General features: G+C 42.9%; 2 protein-coding genes across 6 annotated transcripts in view; both read right to left on the minus strand.

Moving 5' to 3' along the window:
- Positions 1 to 11848, minus strand: part of CSDE1 (cold shock domain containing E1) — a 49284-nt gene extending 37436 nt beyond the window's left edge. For both annotated transcript variants that reach the window (XM_045013852.1, XM_045013851.1), the window contains exons 1-3: positions 11712 to 11848; positions 5904 to 6294; positions 89 to 287 (exon numbers count right to left, since the gene is read on the minus strand). In XM_045013852.1, coding sequence (XP_044869787.1) covers positions 89 to 287 — 199 coding nt within the window. In that variant the 5' untranslated portion in view covers positions 5904 to 6294; positions 11712 to 11848. The remainder of the gene's footprint in view (positions 1 to 88; positions 288 to 5903; positions 6295 to 11711) is intronic.
- A 2208-nt stretch (positions 11849 to 14056) lies between these two features.
- Positions 14057 to 19421, minus strand: SIKE1 (suppressor of IKBKE 1). 4 transcript variants are annotated; one of them, XM_045013422.1, is made up of 6 exons: positions 19300 to 19421; positions 18444 to 18610; positions 18251 to 18356; positions 17344 to 17486; positions 16846 to 16959; positions 14057 to 16179 (listed from the first exon to the last, which is right to left on the minus strand). In XM_045013422.1, the coding sequence occupies exons 2-6, from the start codon at positions 18600 to 18602 to the stop codon at positions 16078 to 16080; spliced, it is 624 nt and encodes a 207-aa protein (XP_044869357.1). In that variant the 5' UTR covers positions 18603 to 18610; positions 19300 to 19421; the 3' UTR covers positions 14057 to 16077. The 4 variants fall into 4 exon arrangements, with proteins under 4 accessions (XP_044869357.1, XP_044869358.1, XP_044869359.1 ...); XM_045013423.1 differs by lacking the exon at positions 19300 to 19421 and adding an exon at positions 19093 to 19236; XM_045013424.1 differs by lacking the exon at positions 19300 to 19421 and adding an exon at positions 19073 to 19184.
- Positions 19422 to 19982: the final 561 nt, after the last annotated feature.

The raw sequence follows: 19982 nt of genomic DNA on the forward strand, positions 1-19982 counted from the left end.
GGTTAGATGTATCAGAACTTTGTGTTACAAGGTATAAGATTGCATTCTCAATTTAGAATGCAGAGAATCTTATTAGTTGACTTATTACCTCCTACTTTAAGCTCCTGCAGGTTGCCATTATACTGTGAACAGTGGAAGAACAGTCTAGCTTGCCGTTCTGAACACTGAATGAATCCATAAGAGGTCAGCAGTTTTTCAATAACCCCAGTTTCACGCAGTGCTGCCGAAGTACCATTGGGGTACCCGTTGTGTCCATTGTTGTGGAGAAGGTTTGGATCAAAGCTCATCTATTTAAAGAAATGAAAGGTAAGCTATAAACTTTGTTTTGGATTAGTTATCTTCCCAACCCCTGAAAATATTACACCAGTGCATGATAAGTATAATAAATATGAAGTGACGAGCTTGTTGAATGTTATGAAAAAGCAACAACTGACCAACAGGCAAATAGAATTTTGGACAATTCTTCACGATAAAACATCTCTAAAGTAATTTAACTTAACATGGTAATACTCAAATTTAGAAAACTAATAGATTTAACAAAAAACATGCTGTAATCACTACATAAAAATAAAGTTTGCTTATCAAGTCAGATTTCATTCTAATTTACCCAGACATATTTTGCCTTTTTTTTTTAAAAATTAAATACTGTATTAAGATCATCAGTAGAAGAATTCTTATATTCACTGCTTTACATTTGACAGTCTTAAATTAGAATTAGCATCCAGATAAAATATAACCTTTCACTGATGAAGTTTGCCTAATTTCCTTAATGACCATGTTAAGATTCTTCTCACATGGAACTAATAAATATTTATAAGGCTTTTAAATAGCCAAGTTTTATTTGTGTTGCGCATACATTTGGTGACTGTCAAAGTTAAAGTTTTAGATAACCAGTGAAAAAGTTTAACCCGATTGTAATAGAAATTAAATATTGGTTGGAGCCTGGCAGAGCTTTTAAAAACTTCATTGAATAATAATGGAGTTAGAAGAAGGAAAAAAGTTAGATTAATTCAACCATCCTTTAACGTTTCTCTATAAGACTCTTTAGAGACGCACAAAATTCTGAAATGCATTAAAAACTATTTCTTTAGATTTATAAATATGCAACGTGGGAGCCCTCCATAAGAATCTCTTCTTCTTAACACTTTGATACTTGGAAGCAGAAGTGTGCTATTTATGTTTTAAAATAAGACCAAATTAGTAGCTATTATAAAGAGGAGGTCCTAACATTACAAGAAACCATGAACATCGTGCAATTCACAGAGACCATTCAAGACAAAGTGCCATCAACATGCAGTTTGAGACACTACATTTAATGTTTTCAGTTGTTGCAGTTTCCAATGTATCTGTTTAAGAAACTGATTGTGGGTTTCCTTTTTGTTCTCAGATACCTATATATATTCTGATCTGTTACAGCACCAGAGTAACATTCAAAACCAGTTAACATTCATAGGGTTAAAAGGCTTCAGAATAGCTTGTATAATGGCAATACTTTTTAACTACAGAACAGAATTAGGCACTCAGTGTACTCAAATCTACGGTTAAAGCCGTGCATATTAAGAGTTTGCCGGCCAGAGTGATGTTATTGATCTCGAGGCGGGTAGCACAACTCTGGCTGTAAATTTCTTAAGCCACAAAACAGTAATGAATTTCCTGCTAAGTAGAATGGACAGTAAGCCTAGGGCAATCAAATGCCTGCAAGGGCCAGGTTCTGACTCTTTCTCAAAGAGAAACTACATCCATGCTTTGGGTGGTGGCATAAGAGAAGAGAGAGACATGATTTCAAGTCTGGAAGTTATTGCTGAGGGTACTGTGCTTGCTGCTTCTCAACAGGACTTCACTTGGAACATATTTGTTACATACTGGCTTTTTAAAAATGGAGTGTCATGTAAGGGTGTCAACATAGACCACAAGTGCTGTTTTAGTTCTATGATCCATCCCAGCCCCTCATTTTACAGTTTAAGATTAAAGGCAGATGGGGTAGCTTATACCACGAAATAGTCAAAGTCAATAATATACATCCCCAAAGGATGTACTTGGACCAAGTGGCAGTTACACATACACAGCACCAAAAAAGTGTGTGTGGAGGGGAAAAAAAAAGAAATGACATTTTCATGTGGTAAAAGTTTCTGAAACAGATACAGGAAAACAAAAAACCGCTAGGATTTCCAATTGGCTCAGAAGGAATTGGATTCTTTAACTTGTTAAAAGGTTTGATATTAGAAAAGTTGAAAAGGGAGAATGTATGTGCAAAGTTGTTAGCCCCTACGACTCCCCATGCTATTAAAACAGAGGTATAGACTGCTGCCCTGACTTACAGATCTCTGATACAGGGGGGTCCTCTTCTGCTTTTTAGACCCAGATGAGGTAGAAGATGAAGAGAAAGGTAAAAGAAGAGAAGGAGGGGGAGCTGCAGGAGGGGGGAGAGGATCTGATGACACAGTATAATGGTTCTCCATCTCATACAGCTGTGATAACATAGTACAATATTATAACTAGTCAATATTTAGCACAACTTTAAACACACACAAGTCACTGTTAGTCAAGTCCATATCCTATAAGAGGTTAAACTAATCAGAACTTCACACAGAAATATTAAACCCACATTTCAGTTGTTTGCACAGGTTTACTGAATTCTTTTCAAGAAAAGCATATGTGGCTACATTTCTAGTCCTGCGTTTCCATTTTCTTTCCACTCACAGGCTTGCTCAAACTAGCAGCAGCATAGCCAGATCCTACACAAAAGCTAGAGGCCAAAAGGGGATAAACAATGGAAGGAGAGTGTATAGAAGTACCTCTAGAGCAGAGGTAGTTACCACAGATGTTATACAGAGACTAATTTAAACTCCTCTAAACTGCAATTATAATAGCAGTTGCTAAAAATCAATTCAGAGCCTCTTCCATCTTCTAACTTCTTCCATTGTATAGTATGCTCCACACTGAGAATAGGATAGGTGGTGTTCTATTGTCCCATTTTAAAGAGAGAGCAGAACAGGTTAGGTTAAGGGAAGCAGTAGTTACCACTTCAGCAAGATTGAACCTGACACTACCAACAGTTGTCAGGGGACCTGACATGGCTCCCATTGAAACCTGTGGGAAGATTCCCATTGATTTAAATGGGTACAGGATCCGGGTTTTGCTTTGTATCTATGCCAGTGAAGAGCTTCTCCAAATTAAATTCTGTAGAAATCTTGTGTCTAGCAATACAATACTCAAATTGGAATATCTGAAAGTTGAAAGACTAGTTAACTCTGAGAGAACCTACAATTTTAGGAAGGCTTGAGTGTTTCACTTTTCCCATTTTTAACAACTTTCCATGTCTTTCATTACAAGAGCTTCTCTGTGAGAGAGAGAGAGCAGAACATAGACAAAGACAAATCTTGAGAGGTGCCAAGCACCTGAAAACTTTCATCTATTCTTACTGGGAACTGCAAGTGAAGGATTTGGTCCTTCATGTAACATCAAGAGCAAGCTGAACCCTCTACTGCCCAGAATTTTAACTGTTCTCCGTTTGGTATAGTACAGTGGCCAGCAGCTTTGCTACAAGCCTTAGTTTAGGCAGTTGATTTCTCTTCAGCCATATTTAGCATTTTATTAAAAAGCCTTGAAGCATGTCATAGAAAGAACTGTTCTTCCATGGAGCTAGGGTACAAGTGAAAATACTGAAAACTAATCATTTATGGTAAATATTAGTTAAAAAATGCAAATATTGAGTTTTATAAACAGTTGCTGTATAGTCAAGTTAACTATCCCAGATTTTGTTGCCACCACATTAAAACTTGTAACTGAATAAAAACAAGTTTGGATCAGTAAAGTTATATGTGGGGCAGGACACTTTCCTTCTCCTGTGAAAACAGTAACTCCACCAAGCTGCTTCAAAACCATTTTTCCTATTTTCTTGGGACATCCCAAGTGACAGGAAACATTTCATATGCAGTTACATCAGAACAGGAGAGATTTTTCTGCTACACTGGAATTTTTAGAGCTTTCTGATAAAAGAATGAATTCATACATCATTATGACTTAAACGAGAGTGAAAAGCTTTTAAGAAACCTGACCACTTTACCTGAGTCTTGTTCAGACTGATGCAATTTCTCAACTCAGTAATAACCAAGGTTCATAACTTCTATGACTGAATAAAATGTTTCAAACAAATCAAGCATCAAGAAATACATCAACTAAAGCTTAACACAAGACAGTTACATGCTCAGTTTAAATATTAGCAAGTAGTAGAAGCTTTAGAGAATACCTAAAGAATTTCTAGTAGCTATGCCAAAACGTACTAATACATGATATCATAGAGATAATATCAAATGCACTTACCACTAGAACACTAGCTCCAAAGGCAAAATTCTAAAACTACAAGAAGCTTCAAAACCATAATCTTGGTATATTCAGACAGATGCTCAAAATATCTTTATTCCTTAAATGTTACAATGACCAGAATGCCCTCCACAGTTCTACACTGTAGCAGAGCCCTCTGCCATAAGCCTAAGCCAGACCAGAATTTCAGGCTTTGGGATACCCACCTTCATAGTGGTGCAACCCCTAGGGCACCTTCCTTTGTGAGGCAGACAGCATCAAGGGAAGGCAACACCTTTAAATACTCCCTATTGATTGGCTTTAACAGCCATCAACACTAAAAATTATTTAAAAAAAGAGGAGCTGGTGTCCTGCAAATGGTCAATAGTGAGGAAATGGCTTTCAAACTGAAAATAGCTCAGCAACAGTATGGGTGAAGCAACTAACCTACTCTGAAAGCTATAGTGAGGGTGGCAGACACCTCACATTGATAAAAAGGTCCCAAGTTTTATGAAATCCATTTGAAAAATGGCCTCTGCATGCTTCTGAAGCAGAACTGCCAGTAAATGCCAGTGGAGCTAGAGGTATTCAAGTGTTACAAATATGCAAAGAAATTAAAAACCTACATTCAAAGAAACCTCAACTAACAAGGTAAAGGCACTTTGCTGTAATTTCTCTTGCTCAAAGGAAGTTTTTGCATTATACCATTTGAGCTAGTTTGGGTTTAATATTAAGACTATTTCTAGAACGGTGAAAAAAATTTACTGATTGGCCATAATATGATAATTTCAGTCCAATAGGAGATGCATTGCCCAGTTTGGCACTAAGGTATGCAGTAGAAGGAGAAAAACAGCACGGAAAATTTAACAAGTTCTTTCCAAGTGCTTGACATTTCTACGGCGATTTCAACTGAATTTTATAATGTTGAATATAACAAAATCAAACAAGAACCTTGTTGATTTACATGTGCTACTTATCCAGAGTCCCATCACAAAATGGTGCTCGAGGCAGCTTCCAAAGAAGAAGCCAGATTAAATAAAAAAGTTGGAATTGCTGCACTAGTCTACAGAAGCTTGGATCATTTTTTGCAATGCAGAAGTCAGATGCTTTTTGCTAGACTGGACCCAGGGGTACTCTCAACTCAGGAGTCCACTAGCAAAAGAAGTCATCTGGTACATCTAACCTGCCAGTTTACAGAAGTGGGGACTATCAACTGCAGCAATATCAGTATTTGAGGAAAAATAGGAATTTTATTTACAAGAGATACCAATTTAAAGCATTAAAGTAAACTGATATTTCAAGAGAAACCTGGAGAAAATTCTAGACACTTTGAGAAATGATTGCATGCATTTACAAGATTGCTTTCTGTTACAGGCCAAGTGACCACAAGCTACAAGTTACAATTCTTAAAGAGATTCCATAAATAGTTTTAAATGGAAGCTATCAGGTTCTATTAATTCTACCCTCATATATTTGAGGCCAACAAACACTAGTCTAGGCAATAGTGTACATTTGTTAACAAGTTGTGTGTTATATTCCAAATAATTGAAGGATTTAGTTCAGAACCATTTATAACTGTTTAATATAGTACATGCACCAACCTCGCAGTGATATTCAAATATTGCACTTTCAGTAGTATTCGCTGATTCTTCTGTTTCAGCACACGTTTCAAAGTATGAAGACTGCTATTATTAAAAAAAGACAGCGAGAGGAAAATGATCTATGAAGATAATAAAGAATATAACTGCTGCTGCACTGGGGAGTTTCAGTGCAGCACTGGAGAAAACAAAGACTACTAGCAGCGTTGGGACGTGCTCTTTTGAAGCTGTTGAGTAGGCACAAACTTCTTGTTTCAGATCAAGTGTTGTGTCTTCAGTATAGGTTTACTCTTCTTTGGTCTTGTTTTGTTGTTACAATGTGGCGTTTTCCTTTCCTGATCTGAACTTGAAGCAGCAGTTTCAGGTGGTAAATTCTGTTCTGTTACACTTCATACTGGAAAAGAAAAAAACAAAACGCACACTAAGTATAATTGGGATAAACATATTATAAACCATAATTTCCTACCACCAAGTACTTTGCCACTACCTTAATGCTGCAGGTTTGTCCCATGTTGGACAAGATTATCTGCTTTTATAGATACTCTAGTTTTCCCATTTTTGGTCTTAGATTCCCAAGAGGATCCACCTCCAACCAGGGAGGGAACAGAAACATTTCCAACTCATGATGGCCTCTGCAGATATACATATGAAAACACTGCAACAGTAACCTTGCTTTGATCAATACCAAGTGAATGAAAGGGGTCATTTATGTAAAATTTGAACCTTTTCTCCTAAACTGTTTATATGATCCATTTAACAGCACTTTATGTCTAGTCAGTTTCACCATTTAATCAACAAGCCTCCCCTGCTGTTGGTATGGGCCTTTGACACAACCAGAAACTTTAAAAAAACCAATATGGTCAGGGAGATATACGTGCAGGTCTAGTACCTAGAACTACTTTGACTTTGTATAAAACTGAATCACTTTGCAACTGATGGTGTCCCTTGAATCTGTCATTGCTGTAAGTGAACAGCCTGCATACTCTGACAACATAGACAAGTTGTACCATCATTTGTCATTTTATGACATTTCAAAACCTCATTATGCAACACCTAGAGCCAATGAACAGCATCATTATACTATTAGACTATTCCACTCTGTAATAATGACTGGTCATTACAATCCTTTCCGAACACATACTGTTTCAATTTCTACAAGCAGAGGGTTTGAAACAGAAACTGACATCTAATACACTGGACTACTAGGTGAAAGAAACCATTGCGGGCATAAGTAAATCCTGTATACAAGCCTGTACAAGTGTGTTCCCTGGCTAGGAAAACAGTGAAGTTACATATCACAACTGGTTGAAACACTATTCATTGAGTAGTTATCAATGTCTCACTGTCCAAACTGGGAAGGCATATGTAGTGGCATCCCACAGGGGTCAGTCCTGGGTCTAGTATTTAATCTTTTCATTAATCTGGATATGGGAATGGAGAGCATGCTTATAAAATTTCCAGACAACAGCAAGCTGGGAGAAGTTGCAAGCATTGTGGAAGACAGGATTAGAATTCAAAAGGATCTTGACAAATTGGAGAATAGGACTGAGTTCAACAAGATGAAATTCAATAAAGGCAGTGAAGTAATTTGCACTTAGGAAGCAAAAACCAATGGTACGACAAAATGAGGAATAACTGGGTTGGTGGTAGTACTGCTGGAAAATATTGGGAGGAGGTTAAAGTGGATCACAAATTAAATGCGAGAACTGATGCAGCTGCAAAAAAGGTTAATATTCTGGGGCATATTAACACAAGAGTTGTAAGTAAGACAAGAAAATTATCCCACTCTGCTCAGCACTGGTGAGGCCTCAGGTGGAGTACTATGTCCAGTTCTAGGTATCGCACATTAGGAAAAATGTAGAAAAACTTAGAAAGAGCCCAGCAGACAGCAAAAAAAATGATCAAAGATTTAGAAAACATGACCTATGAAGAAAGGTAAAAAAATCAGGCTTGAGAAAAGAGGACTGAGGGGGTATCTGATAATCTGCAAATATGTTAAGGGCTGTTAGAAAGAGGAGTGTTGTCAATTGTTCTCTATGTCCACTGAAGGCAGGACAAGACAAAGGGTTTGATCTACAGCAAAGGAGATTTAGGTTAGATATTAGGAAGTTCAGGAATCCCCATCAGATTTTTTTAAGAACAGGTTAGACAAACATCTGTCAGGAAATGTCTAGGTTTACTCGGTCATGCCTCAGTGCAGGGGGCTATACATGACGACTTTGAGGTCCCTATCAGCACTATATTTCTATGATATTCCCCACATCATCTGGAGGCTGAGGACAGCAACTCAGCCTATGAGTGCCTTCTTCACAGCATCATTCCCCCTTTCTCCCAGCAGGACTTGAGAAACCACCATCCACTATGAAGCATAATACTGACTGAGCCCACACTGATTTAAGATTCCTCCTCCATAATCTGAAAATACCATACCAAAAGGGAAATTTTGATCAGAAACTTGTAAGACAACTCTTAACACAACTATGCTACTATGGAGATACAAGAGGGTTTCAGGTACTGCAGAAGCACAAGGCCTCCATCCATGCAAATAGCTCTGATTCAGTGGATCCCTGTAATAATGGATAAATCCACAGAGCCAGATCCACAAGGATAGACTCACTGTTTTGTGGCTAGAGTCCCCGCCCCCCGCAATGTGCTAAAGCACACACACACACCTTAGCACTCAAAATGAAGGGTTTTTTCCAGATATACACAGTCCTAGTTTATCTCAGTAATTTTCCAAACTTGTACTACTGCATCTCTCTGCATGATCCAGCCTTGAAAAAAGACTTGATTTTTGATGTTTCTTGAAAGTTTAAGCTTATGGCTATATCATTAATGCTCTGTCAGGAACAGGGAATTTAGCTTGTCATAAAAAGCTGAGAATGTGCACCAAATTTTGAAGTTATTTACAAATGTTTCCAAAAGCATTAGGTTATTAAGATTTCTACCCTCACTACACCTACACAGCACCTGCAGCAAATCAAGCTATTTGAGAGATGCAGAAGAGAGTAAATTGAGAAGCTTTACCAAAATCAAGGGACAGTATCCACTTGCCCATAATGTACACAGACCATGCTGTCTTAAGGAGGGCCAATTGTTACTATATAGCATCATCAGTGCAAATGGGGCTTCATGTCTCAGTATGAAGATTATATACTGACTTGCCACAGAAGACAACAGGGAAACTTAAGGGACAATAAGAATGGAGAGAACCCATTGAGATTTTGGGGGGGGGGATGCCTTGCAAAAAAAGTAAGGATCCCCTTATTAAAATATTTGTAATCCAAATTGCCTAGCACACTATTGGTACTATTAAATTAATGCTACATTAAACACTTTTTAGCCCTGCAAGAACATGACTTAGTTCTTTCATGAAGCGATTCAAAACATTTCTTATCCTAATTACATGTCTGCCTAGGACTAATTTAATTAGATACAGAAATTTTTTTAGCACATACTTTCATGTCATAATTTTGGTTTGATGTAGAGATGAGTTTACCATTCTTACAGTATTGAAAAAGGTTTGGTGAGTCAGACAGAACTTGACTAAAATCTGAATGTGTGTCTGCCTCAAATTCTTTACTTTTCAACTCAGCTGCTATAAATACTCCTCCCAGCCATAAACACGGAGAGCAGCTGCCCAGCCCTCAAGTCACACTGGCCTCTGCATTTGTATATTTACAGCAGAGAGGATTAACTCGGAGACAAAGCTAAAGCTATGCATGTTTTGCAGTTTAAGGTCTTTCAAGTTTTAATTAATTTAAAAAAGAGGGTTATTAAATGCTCTGCACTTGCATGTTTTCAGTTCATCAGAATCAAAAAATTGCCAGGCTGCAGCCACAACCATTTTCTGTTACAGCCCAGTTTTGAAACAATGGGTATTCTCATGTAGTTTCACACAAGGCAAACCAACAGATGGGGTTAAAACACCATTTGTGCAACTCAAATGTGTTTATTTTTAATATATACTTTAAGAGAACGATGCTGCCATGTTTAATGGAAATGGGATGTTAAATTTTTAGCTAGCAAGCTACAGCTCTGAAGACATAATACTAATTATTTTATAGTAAGGTTTCTTTTGGGAGAACCTCCAAATATTTCATTGTTTAAGCATCTTCTATCAGCTAAAAGTAACAGTAAGAACTCCAGAAAACTCCACATGATATTCACAAACCTGGGCCAATGAAGTAGCAATTGTTAGATGCCATTACTCTGAAGCTGAAATTGTTTAAAAGCATTTGGGGGTGGGGGGGAAATCAAGGTAGAGGTTGAAATGACAAATTTATTAGTAAGGCCATGCAAGGTAACAGATGTATTTAAAAACAATTCAAACTGAAACAAGGGTAAATATTAAAAAGTGAAGTTAGTTTTATCCTTTAAACTGGTTTAGAGCTAGCCAGTGTATCTTGTGGAATGATGTTATTACACCAGACAAAGAACAGAATCTGATGCATCATTCTCATTAGCAGGGCAACCACTGGGGCCTACAGCAAACCAAGTGGCCCATGCAGACATTTACAGTGCACTGGATATTAAGAAACACTATTTCACTAGAAGGATGGTGAAGCACTAGAATGGGTTACCTAGGAAGATAGTGGAACCTCCTTCCTTAGGAGTTTTTAAGGCCCGGCTTGACAAAGCCCTGGCTGAGATGATTTAGTTGGTGTTGGTCCTGCTTTGAGCAGGGGGTTGGACTAGATACCTCCTGAGGTCTCTTCCAACCCTGATATTCTATGATTCTATGGTATCCAAGCACATGTTAGGTTGGAGGGAGCTGCAGCCTCCCCATCCAGGCCTCCAAGCTGGCTACAACACGTTACTTTGCAGCAAGATGGTGGCGGCTGCAAAAGACTGAGGAGAAAAATAACCCAGGGACGCCCTAGTTTGGGGTGGTGCCGAACTCCTCAGTCCCGGACGTGAGGCGCTGAGCAGAGAAGTAGCGCTGTCTCACCGGGGGCTTAGGAGAAAGGGGTTAGGGACTGGAGACCAGAGCGTGACAAAGCATCGGCCCAAGAGGAAGCCCCTCCCCGCAGACCCGCTCAGGCAGGCCGTAGCCCTATGGGGCCGCCGGCCATGACGGCTCCTCGACAAGTCAGCACAGGCCGGGCCTGCGACCCTCGCCGCATACAAAAGGGGGGAGAAAGGAAAATGGCGGCTGCTCCCCCCCACACACACACAAAGGGAGAGAGGCCTGCGCTGCCTCCCGGGCGGGGCTGACTGCGCGCTGCATGCCGGGACCTGTAGTTCGCCCCCGTTCCAGCCCCGCAGCTGCCCACACTCCGCTCCCAAGAGCCCTCGGCGGACCCCTCACAGAGCACCTTGGAACCTATCGTCCTCCCCGCGCCCCGGCCCCACTCTCCAGCACCGCCCAGGCCTCCATCCCCCAGCAGCCCTCGCAGGCTGCCCCGCCCAGTGGCTGTCGGGAATTGTAGTACTGAACCTGCCCAGGCCCCCGGCCCCACGCAGCTCGAACTACAGCCCCAGCAGTCCCCGCGGCGGGCCGCCGCCCACTGCACGCTGGGACTTGTAGTGTTCTCGCTGCTCAGGCCCCATCATCGGCCCACAGCTCCCGGGACCCCAGCAGCTCCCGCGCCGGCCGCGGCCTACCGCGCCGGGCCCCATCGGCCTATCCGCGCCTCACCACAGGAAGGGCGGGGGAGGGGCTCTGCCCGCTCGGGACCGTTGGGCGGAGGGGGCGATGAAGACGCGGGCTCTCAGGCCGCCCCTCGCCCTCCCGCCGCCCCTCGGAGCTCACAGGGCCCGACTAGGCGGGTGCGGGCGCTCCAAGGCCGCTCCTCGGGCCGCACTTACCCCAACAGCTCAGCGCCCCCGCTCCAGCGCCGCCATGAGCAGCACGGCACAGCACGTAGGAATAAATCCCGGCCTCTCGCGAGAGACCCGTGGGGAGGGGCCGGCAACGGAGGAAGGACGCGCATGCGCGCGGGGAACCCTACTCACGGAATGAGGGGAATGCGCAAGCTCATAAAAGCCCCTCCCCGCTGGGGACAGTGCGCATGCGCGCATTCCCCCCCCCCCGGGGGGCAGGGGGCGATCTGCGCTTGTGCGAGAAGCGAAGCCAACGGGCGAGGCGTTAGGGCCCTAAGCCCGTGACAGCAACTGGTGGTCGCGCGTGCGCAGCCCCGAGTGCCCAGGCCGCCGCTAGGGGGCGCGGCCGAGGGACCCCAGGGCCAGCCCGCAAGGCGAGAAGCGGCGGCGCCCCCTAGTGGCGGCGCGGGACTCGGGCACGGCAAAACAACCCGGGTTTCCACGTGCGGGGCGTGGCTCGGCGGAGTGCCAGACACGCTGCCGGTGTGGGCACGCCGGTCCCGCGGCATCGGGACCGCAAGACCGCCCGTCCTCATCCCGCACCAAGCGCCTGCTCCGCTCGGCCCCTTCAGCAACACTCCCCTTGCCCCCCAACAGCCCCCGGCTCTCTGCACGCATGGGCAGGCAGGGCTGGTGTGTTTTACACCAGCTCAAAACTCGCGCCAACAGGCTTAAACCAGCCTTAGCCCTAGATTATGGCTTCCAACTGTGCTCACAGCAGTGAAGTTAATCAGTCTAGTTTCTTCTTTTCTAGAAAAGAAGAGTCAGCTGCAGTTGTGTAACATCTGTCTTTGACAGCATTCAGTTCTAAGCATTTGAAAATTATTTACAGTAACTTACAAAGCCACTGAGTGCTCCACTATCCAGGATGAAAGTACTATTTGAAAATAGCCTTTCAGTGTCAGTCATGAGATGTTAAAGTGCAGATCTTGCCCTATGCAATAGATCTATTCCTGGAAATGTCCATACTGTGTTACAGACAGCTGTTCTACTTTTTTGGATTAACAGGGACAGGAGAAGCAGCACACTTAAAATGCAGGATTCCTTTGCTCCCATAAAAGCTTGAAATAACTCCAAGAAACGACGCATCAGAAAGAAACCAAAGATTCTGATGCTGCATGGATTTGCCCTGTTACTCTGTTAAGGGTCAGAAATGTTCAGTCCTGAAAAGTTGGGCGGGGGGGGGGGAGAACTAACTAAAATTATTAGGAATAAAAATAAGGATTTGATAGCTGTTCTTTACAAGTTTTTTTCAATTGGGCCCTACTTTGTCTAAAGAGACATTTCAAAGTTTTGGGAGAAGGGGTTGTATCCTTTCTCTCCATGGATTACAGTGCTAAGCAGAAAGCAACAGGAAGAACAAAGTGGTCTTTCAGATGTGGTCAAGTATCAGAGGGGTAGCCGTGTTAGTCTGGTTCTGTAGAAGCAGCAAAGAATCCTGTGGCACCTTATAGACTAACAGAAGTTTTGCAGCATGAGCTTTCGTGGGTGAATACCCACTTCTTCGGATGCAAGCAGTGCTTCGGATGCTTGCATCCGAAGAAGTGGGTATTCACCCACGAAAGCTCATGCTGCAAAACTTCTGTTAGTCTATAAGGTGCCACAGGATTCTTTGCTGCTTTCAGATGTGGATAGTTCACTTAATCTTGTGTTGATAGGGAGGGGGAGCAGGGCTTTTCCATTGTTGACCCCCAGTTACACAACTTCCACCACCAATAGCCATAAGAACACTTCACTCTTACAGCAAAGCTGCAGTAGGGGAGTATATGATCTCATACAATATAAACATATGTAATTTTACCAATTCACAGCCCTGGTATTACAGTAAAACTCATCATGTGCTAGAGGTTATGTGGACATATAGGAATACAGTCCTGTACCCCAGAGAGCTTGCAATGTAAAAGCATTCAGAGCACGTTCCTCAGTCAAATCTGACAGACAGCTGGAATTCTCCAGGAGATATTGCTACAGATACAATATGTCACCCTCTCATAGAAATCGAGGGCCACATTAGTGGAACTGTATCAGGTGGTAGACGTGTTAGTATGTATCTACAAAAACAACAAGGAGGCTGGTGGCATCTAAGAACTGGGTTTTTTTACCCACGAAAGCTTATGCCCAAATAAATCTGTTAGACTTTAAGGTGCCACCAGATTCCTTGTTGTATTAGTGGAACTAACTCTTTTTTCTCATGCAAACTGGATGTTTATGCACAGAGCACTCATTTTTGTTTTGCCTCTATTATAATTTCTTCAACAGTCAAAATAATTACATTGCATGGGGTTACAAGTGTTGGTAGATAGCCATCTATACAAAGCACAGTCACATGGTAATACTTTGAGATTTATTTCAAGAAAAATAAGAAGCTAATATACATACTTGATAAACCTGAGACATAAAGAAAACTGTTTCAAGTCAGCTGACCGATTAGAGCAGGCAAATGAGAAAGAATTCTTAGCATACCACAGTAACACTAATTTATTTATAGTATCTCCTCCCTTAGAATATTTACAGTATAAATCAGAATCAAACAAACTGAGCACATATCTGCTCATTACAGGAACTCATTTGACACTGAAAGTGGCACTGATGGCATATTTAAAGGCATAAAGCTACAACTGGTGCTAAGGAAGTTTCTACTAAACTTGAACCAGTTTCTACTAATTAGTCTATGTTTGTATAGCACAGAGTAGCAGCAGTTTTCCTGTCAATTCCACATTCTGTACTCAGGATCCCAGTTCCTGGTGGTTGCAGTATAGTCATACAGGACGTGGAAAGGTGCCAAATTATTCCTCAGCACTTCCATTGAGGAAGATAAATTGTGGGAAGTGAAGCAACAGGGAGGTATTTTGCTCTTGGACCGAAGTTCAGGTGCTGTGATGAAAGGTTGGATTTTCAACAGTTAGGCATCTAACTCACTGACTTCAATGGGAGTTAAGCACCCTTATGCTCTTCTGGAAATCCCTCCAACAGCAATAAGTCACACTCAACAATACATTTAGGCTCTCATATTCTACAGTGAACATTTACTTTTAGAAAGATGGAATAGCGGAAGTACTCATTAAAACAGCACCCTCTTGACTCCTCTTCCTAGTAAGGATTTCAGTGATGACTGTCTGAGAAGGTGACTGCTGCTCAGCTTCCAATTCCTTAAACTCCACATCTTAATCAAGCTGTACAACCCAGTGTAGTGTCATGAGGTGGAATGCATTTATGCCAATCTCACAGCACACATTACCATAAAAGCAAGATCCATGATAAATAATCACTCTGTTTGCATCTCTACACTGAAGCACTATGATAAAAATGACCTTGAGGTTGCCCAGCCATGAGAGGAATGCAGAAAATTGCTGTCTGATCTCAAAGCACTGAGTTCTTCAGAAAAATAGCATACTAGGTTATTTCATTTATTCTTCAACTGAGATGGAAGAAAGGAGAAGATAATTTTTCTCCCATTATTTTCCTTTCCAGAAAGCCCTTGTCTCTACCCAACTCACACTTGCCAAAGATGTCCTGGGGCGAGGGAAGGAATTCTCTCCCAATCAAAAAACATACGGCCTATATCCATCTGTGTCCAACAAAACCCTCACTCACAGAAGAGGATGAAGTAATAACTACAGTCTTGTTGGAACTGAGACTTTAGTATTAATTCATGAAAAGAAATCTTTTGAATACTTGCTAACAAGGATAGAAAGCCTGCATTTAAAAACTGATCGTTTCTGGATTAAGAGTGATGCCTTTTAAACATTACCTAGTTTTTTGGGCTTTGGGTGTGTTCACTCCTTCCAACACAAGAGCTAGAAAACATGCTAAACTACAGCTCTGCCATTCTCTGGGTCTGTTTACAATAAAAAGCAGAGAGTCTGTATCTAAGTGACATTGTTAACCCAGCCAAATGCTGTTTGGAGAGTTATTTAAAGCAAAATTAAATGTCTAATGTTTAATATTTACAAGACAACTTCTCCAATAAATGCTTTCACTCATATCTATTAGATAAAAAAATCACAACTTGTAAAATGCTCTGTAACCACCGATGAAGTAAGAATGCTAAAGTGGATTTGAACTGCTGCCTACAGAGTTGGATGTCTCCCATTGGGGCTGATCCAGAAACATTCTTCATGAGAGGAAACAAACAATTGCAAGGAGTATAGCTGCATAAATACCTCATTGTTAAGCTGCTGTATACTGTTAAGACTGAGCAGCAATGCAAACCATTGCCATCAGAGGGTGACATCCGACAGGGATATCAGAAAACACATGAAGTAATAAAACATAACCAAGATAAAACGTTTTCCTGTACAGTGGTTGATTTCCATAGAGTTTTAAAAGTCAAGAGTTTGGAGAGAGAGAATTATTTTGTGGCTTGAGATGCGATGTCAGGCAGCTCCTCTCGCCTCATCTCGATAGTTTCTTTGCTGATGGATAACAGTTCCCGCAGCTCTTTATTTTCAAGCTGCAAAATCGACATTTTGGCTAAAACAGAAATGAACTAATTCATAATTAAATGACAGTACTATATAGCTCTAATATACTGAAATTGTACAGTGGGGAACATCTCTGCACTGGCAGAGAGGGGAACTAAATTCTTTTAATTCTACACATACAGACACCCCCCCACACACACCACAGAAGAACCTTGGGTGAATGGAGAGGCATAGTGGCTGTGCTCTTTATTCCACTTTTAAATGTTTTATTTTGGTCCCTGACACAAAAATAGTGAACACAGATGGGGTATCCCTCTGTCTCTTACTTTCTGCTCTCCATGAATAGAAGAAGCATTTCAGAACAGGATTAGTGCATACCATACAAAACAGCAGCCTCTATGAAGTAAAATCTCAGTTGCTGACTGCTACAGAAATATTAAATATAGAAAGCCATGTCTTTCTAAAGTTGTTTGCTATTTGGTGTGTTTTTTCTAACATTTACTTACTGTATGCAAAATTTAAAGAGATTGTTAGGATTTCCCTTTAAAAAGCCAGCCTGGGTCATATCCCTCTATGAAGCAGAAAGGATTTCTCTGAATCAGTCAACATCCCAAAACCTAGATTTACCCTTAGTGAGTACGCGTAGGCAACAGGTCCATCCCACAGCCAACTTCAAAGTCACACCAAAGTCTTACCTCCAACTGGGCTAGTTTTTCCTGAATTTTACAGAATTGATCATCATCCATCTGAACAGCTTTTCTCATTGCTTCCCCCATCTCACAGATTCTGTCTACGTGACTCTCAATTTCCTGCAAATACGTTGAAGCAGGACAATACTATGCTCAGTTCACAGTGACTGTTTTACATCTTCCAAATACTTTTTCAATAGCTACAAGTAGGACAAATAGTCCTACTTGTTCCTTTTTAAAATGTAGATTTTATTAAGTTGAAGTTGGCATGGAACTCTGGGTTATTGTTGCAGAGTTTATAGGAAGTAATGGAAGGTGCAGGAGGTTCCGTGGCTTATGGAATCAGGAAGGATATTTCAGAGCAGAATTGTTTGTGGGGAAGGATACAAAGCAAACATAAAGGTAAACAATACTGGCAGAGCACAGGGTTTTTAAAGTACAAACTTTATTCCCAACACTTGCCAGAAACAGGTAAAATCATGAGTACCGCCCTCCCCGACTTACCAAAGAGTGAGCCTCATGCACTTTTAGGACTGGCTCAGCATCCACATCTTTTCTTCCCATTATTAAATGTAACATCTGCTTCCTGTACTTGCTCATGATAAGTTCCAAAGCATCTTGATGTTCCTCCAAGGAGATCCACAACTCTACAACATACGATACAATCGTCATGAAACAACAATCTTGAAGGGCACCTTCCTCACTACAGTTACATGAGGTTGCCTTCCATTATACACATAGACTTAATAAAGGCAAGTTCCTAGCAGGTGTGTAAAATCTCCCACACTTCCTGTTCAATTAAATTACTTTAAAAAGAACATACTGTAAAGTTTTCAAGCAACCCAATATCCCTCCACCTAAAATTGCACATTTGATTACAATCTAGAGAGAAATAAACCAATACATTACACTATGATAGAAAAGTTACTGGCCTCAGGACCCTTACGTTTTATTTATGCAGCAAACATTTTATTCAATATAATAGACTCCAGAGAAGAAATAGCCTTTATTTTCATTGTTCCTCAAGTCATTACAGGTGTTTCCAAAATGCATGTTTCTAAGCTCCCACCTTTAACACACGTTCTTCACAATAAAACCCCATCAAGAAACTCCATTGAAGGGATTCTTTCTTCTGAGACCTTCGTGACAGGGTTAAGAAAGTTCCAAATCTTAATGACTTTCCCCTCAGTTATACCACTTAAGAATTATAAGAAGCTATTGGGTAATATGTAAAGTCATATTTGTTGGTGATGCCTTACCTTTGCACATACAGTTAAGCACAAGATGCTAGGTATTTTGGTGCATCTGCATTCCCTTTCATGTTATGCTGCTTATAGGTATATCATTTACTATTCTAAAGGTTCTAGGCATTCAAGTGTGAAGAGCACCCACGTAGATCTAGACTACTAACCTCTGTTTTCCTGTTGCAAGTCTCTGATCTGTGTGTTTTCTTGTGATAGCAAAATGTGAGGTTTGTATTTAGATATATCCTTCAGATCAGTTGCATCTTCTTGGTACTTGCAAAACAAAGGGATGCTTTTACCAAGGATAACATACATTTGTATAACTCTTTTGCATAGAAGAATGGTGTCTCCTGCACTAACCTTTTCTGATAGTGACGTTCCAATCTCCTTCATGGCTGCCACCCGTTTATGGAGGACAGTAGACTGATCAATGAGAGACTCTGCTGCATTATCATGGTCTTTCAGCCTTTCAAGCAAGGTCTTGGCATCTGTTAAGATCTTCTCTATCGTGCAGGTCATAGCGAGCACTGAGAACAAACAGCAGTAGAAGGCACCTGCTTCCCATGTGGGAAACGTGCCCTCCTATGCCAGGTGAATTAACAGTAGATTGGCCTCTAGCGGGACACATTTGGGGAGGCCGGGGAATGCCGAGGACACTATGCTGGGGGTGTCTGTCCCCGGACTGCTGTGTAGGGCTTCCCCCTTGCCCCTGCAGCACAGCTAGGGAACTGCCCTAGCGCTGCTGGCCCCTGGGTTGCCAATTTTGGTTGGATGAATTCCTAGAGGTTTCATCACATAATATTATCTTTAATTAAAGATTAATCTTTTAATTCCTGAAGACTCCAGGACAATCCTAGAGGGTTGGCAACCTACCCCCAACTCCAGCTATCCCCAGCATGGCCACCCCCCAACACAGCTACCCCCAGCCCCAGCGCTGCCACCCCCCAGCCCCCCTCCAGCGCTGCCACCCCCGGCACGGCCACCCGCACCCCCAACGCAGCGCGGCTACCCCAGGCCGAGCGGGGCGAGATCCGGTCCCGGCCGGAGGGCGCTGAGGCAGCGGCAGGTGCTGCGGCCGGGGCCGAGCTCTCGCGCGGGGACAGGGAGGGGCTCGGGCGGGCGCCCGAGGCCGCGGCGATGGACGATGCTTAGGCCCCTCCCACGGACGTAGGGCGGCGGGGCGGGGGCAAAGGAAACCCGGCGCGCGGACACTCACCTCCTCAGCCGCCACTTCCGCGCCCCCGCCCGGTCCCGGGGGACGGCGCATGCGTGGTATCTCCCGAGGACGGGTCTTGGCACCCCCCCGCGTGCGACGGGCATCTGCGCATGCGTAGTACCCGCCCCCGGCTTCAGCGCAATTGCGCATGGGCAGATCTTTCCCCAGCCCTCGGGCTCAGGGTCACGCCGGAGTCACTGGTGCGGCGGAGGCTCCGCGTGGGCGGGATTCTCCCATGATAACTAACCCCCGACCCCAGCCCGTGACCCCGGCCCTACCCCCCCCAGCCTGCGCTGCCGCCCAGCCACGCTGGCCTGGGGCTCGACCCCCCCCCCGCCCCCTGTCAGTCCCGGGCCGGGCGCTTGTATTTACCTGGCGTGTGCAGAGTCAGCCAGCCAAGCCCTGGCCTCGTCAGTGGCGTGCTGCAGACCGAGTCAGCGGGCAGGCATCGGCCGTGTGCAGCGGCCTCTCTGTTGTGCCGCAGCTGCACAAAGGGCTGTCATGACGGCCCAGCGACACTGGTTGGCTGCACAGAGATCTTGCCCGGTCCAGAACCTGTTCACCAGGGATCATTGGCAACGGGGCAGTTCAAACCCAGGCGGGCAGATTGTGGGGTCGGCGATGAGGGACTGGTTGGGGATTATAACCCATCCATTCCTCTCACCAGAGTGTTTCCACCCTAA

Source organism: Mauremys mutica, chromosome 4 (genome assembly GCF_020497125.1).
Source record: "Mauremys mutica isolate MM-2020 ecotype Southern chromosome 4, ASM2049712v1, whole genome shotgun sequence".
In the NCBI taxonomy this organism is placed as follows: Eukaryota; Metazoa; Chordata; order Testudines; family Geoemydidae; genus Mauremys; species Mauremys mutica.

Bases quoted from the DNA above. Each gene is read 5' to 3' on its own strand.
- SIKE1 (XM_045013422.1), bottom strand. From the start codon at position 18,602: ATGACCTGCACGATAGAGAAGATCTTAACAGATGCCAAGACCTTGCTT. The intron at 18,357-18,443 runs GTTAGTGCAGGA...TTGTTTTGCAAG, and splicing joins GAACGTCACTATCAGAAAAG to TACCAAGAAGATGCAACTGA. The intron at 17,487-18,250 runs GTTAGTAGTCTA...CGTATGTTGTAG, and splicing joins CTTGCAACAGGAAAACAGAG to AGTTGTGGATCTCCTTGGAG.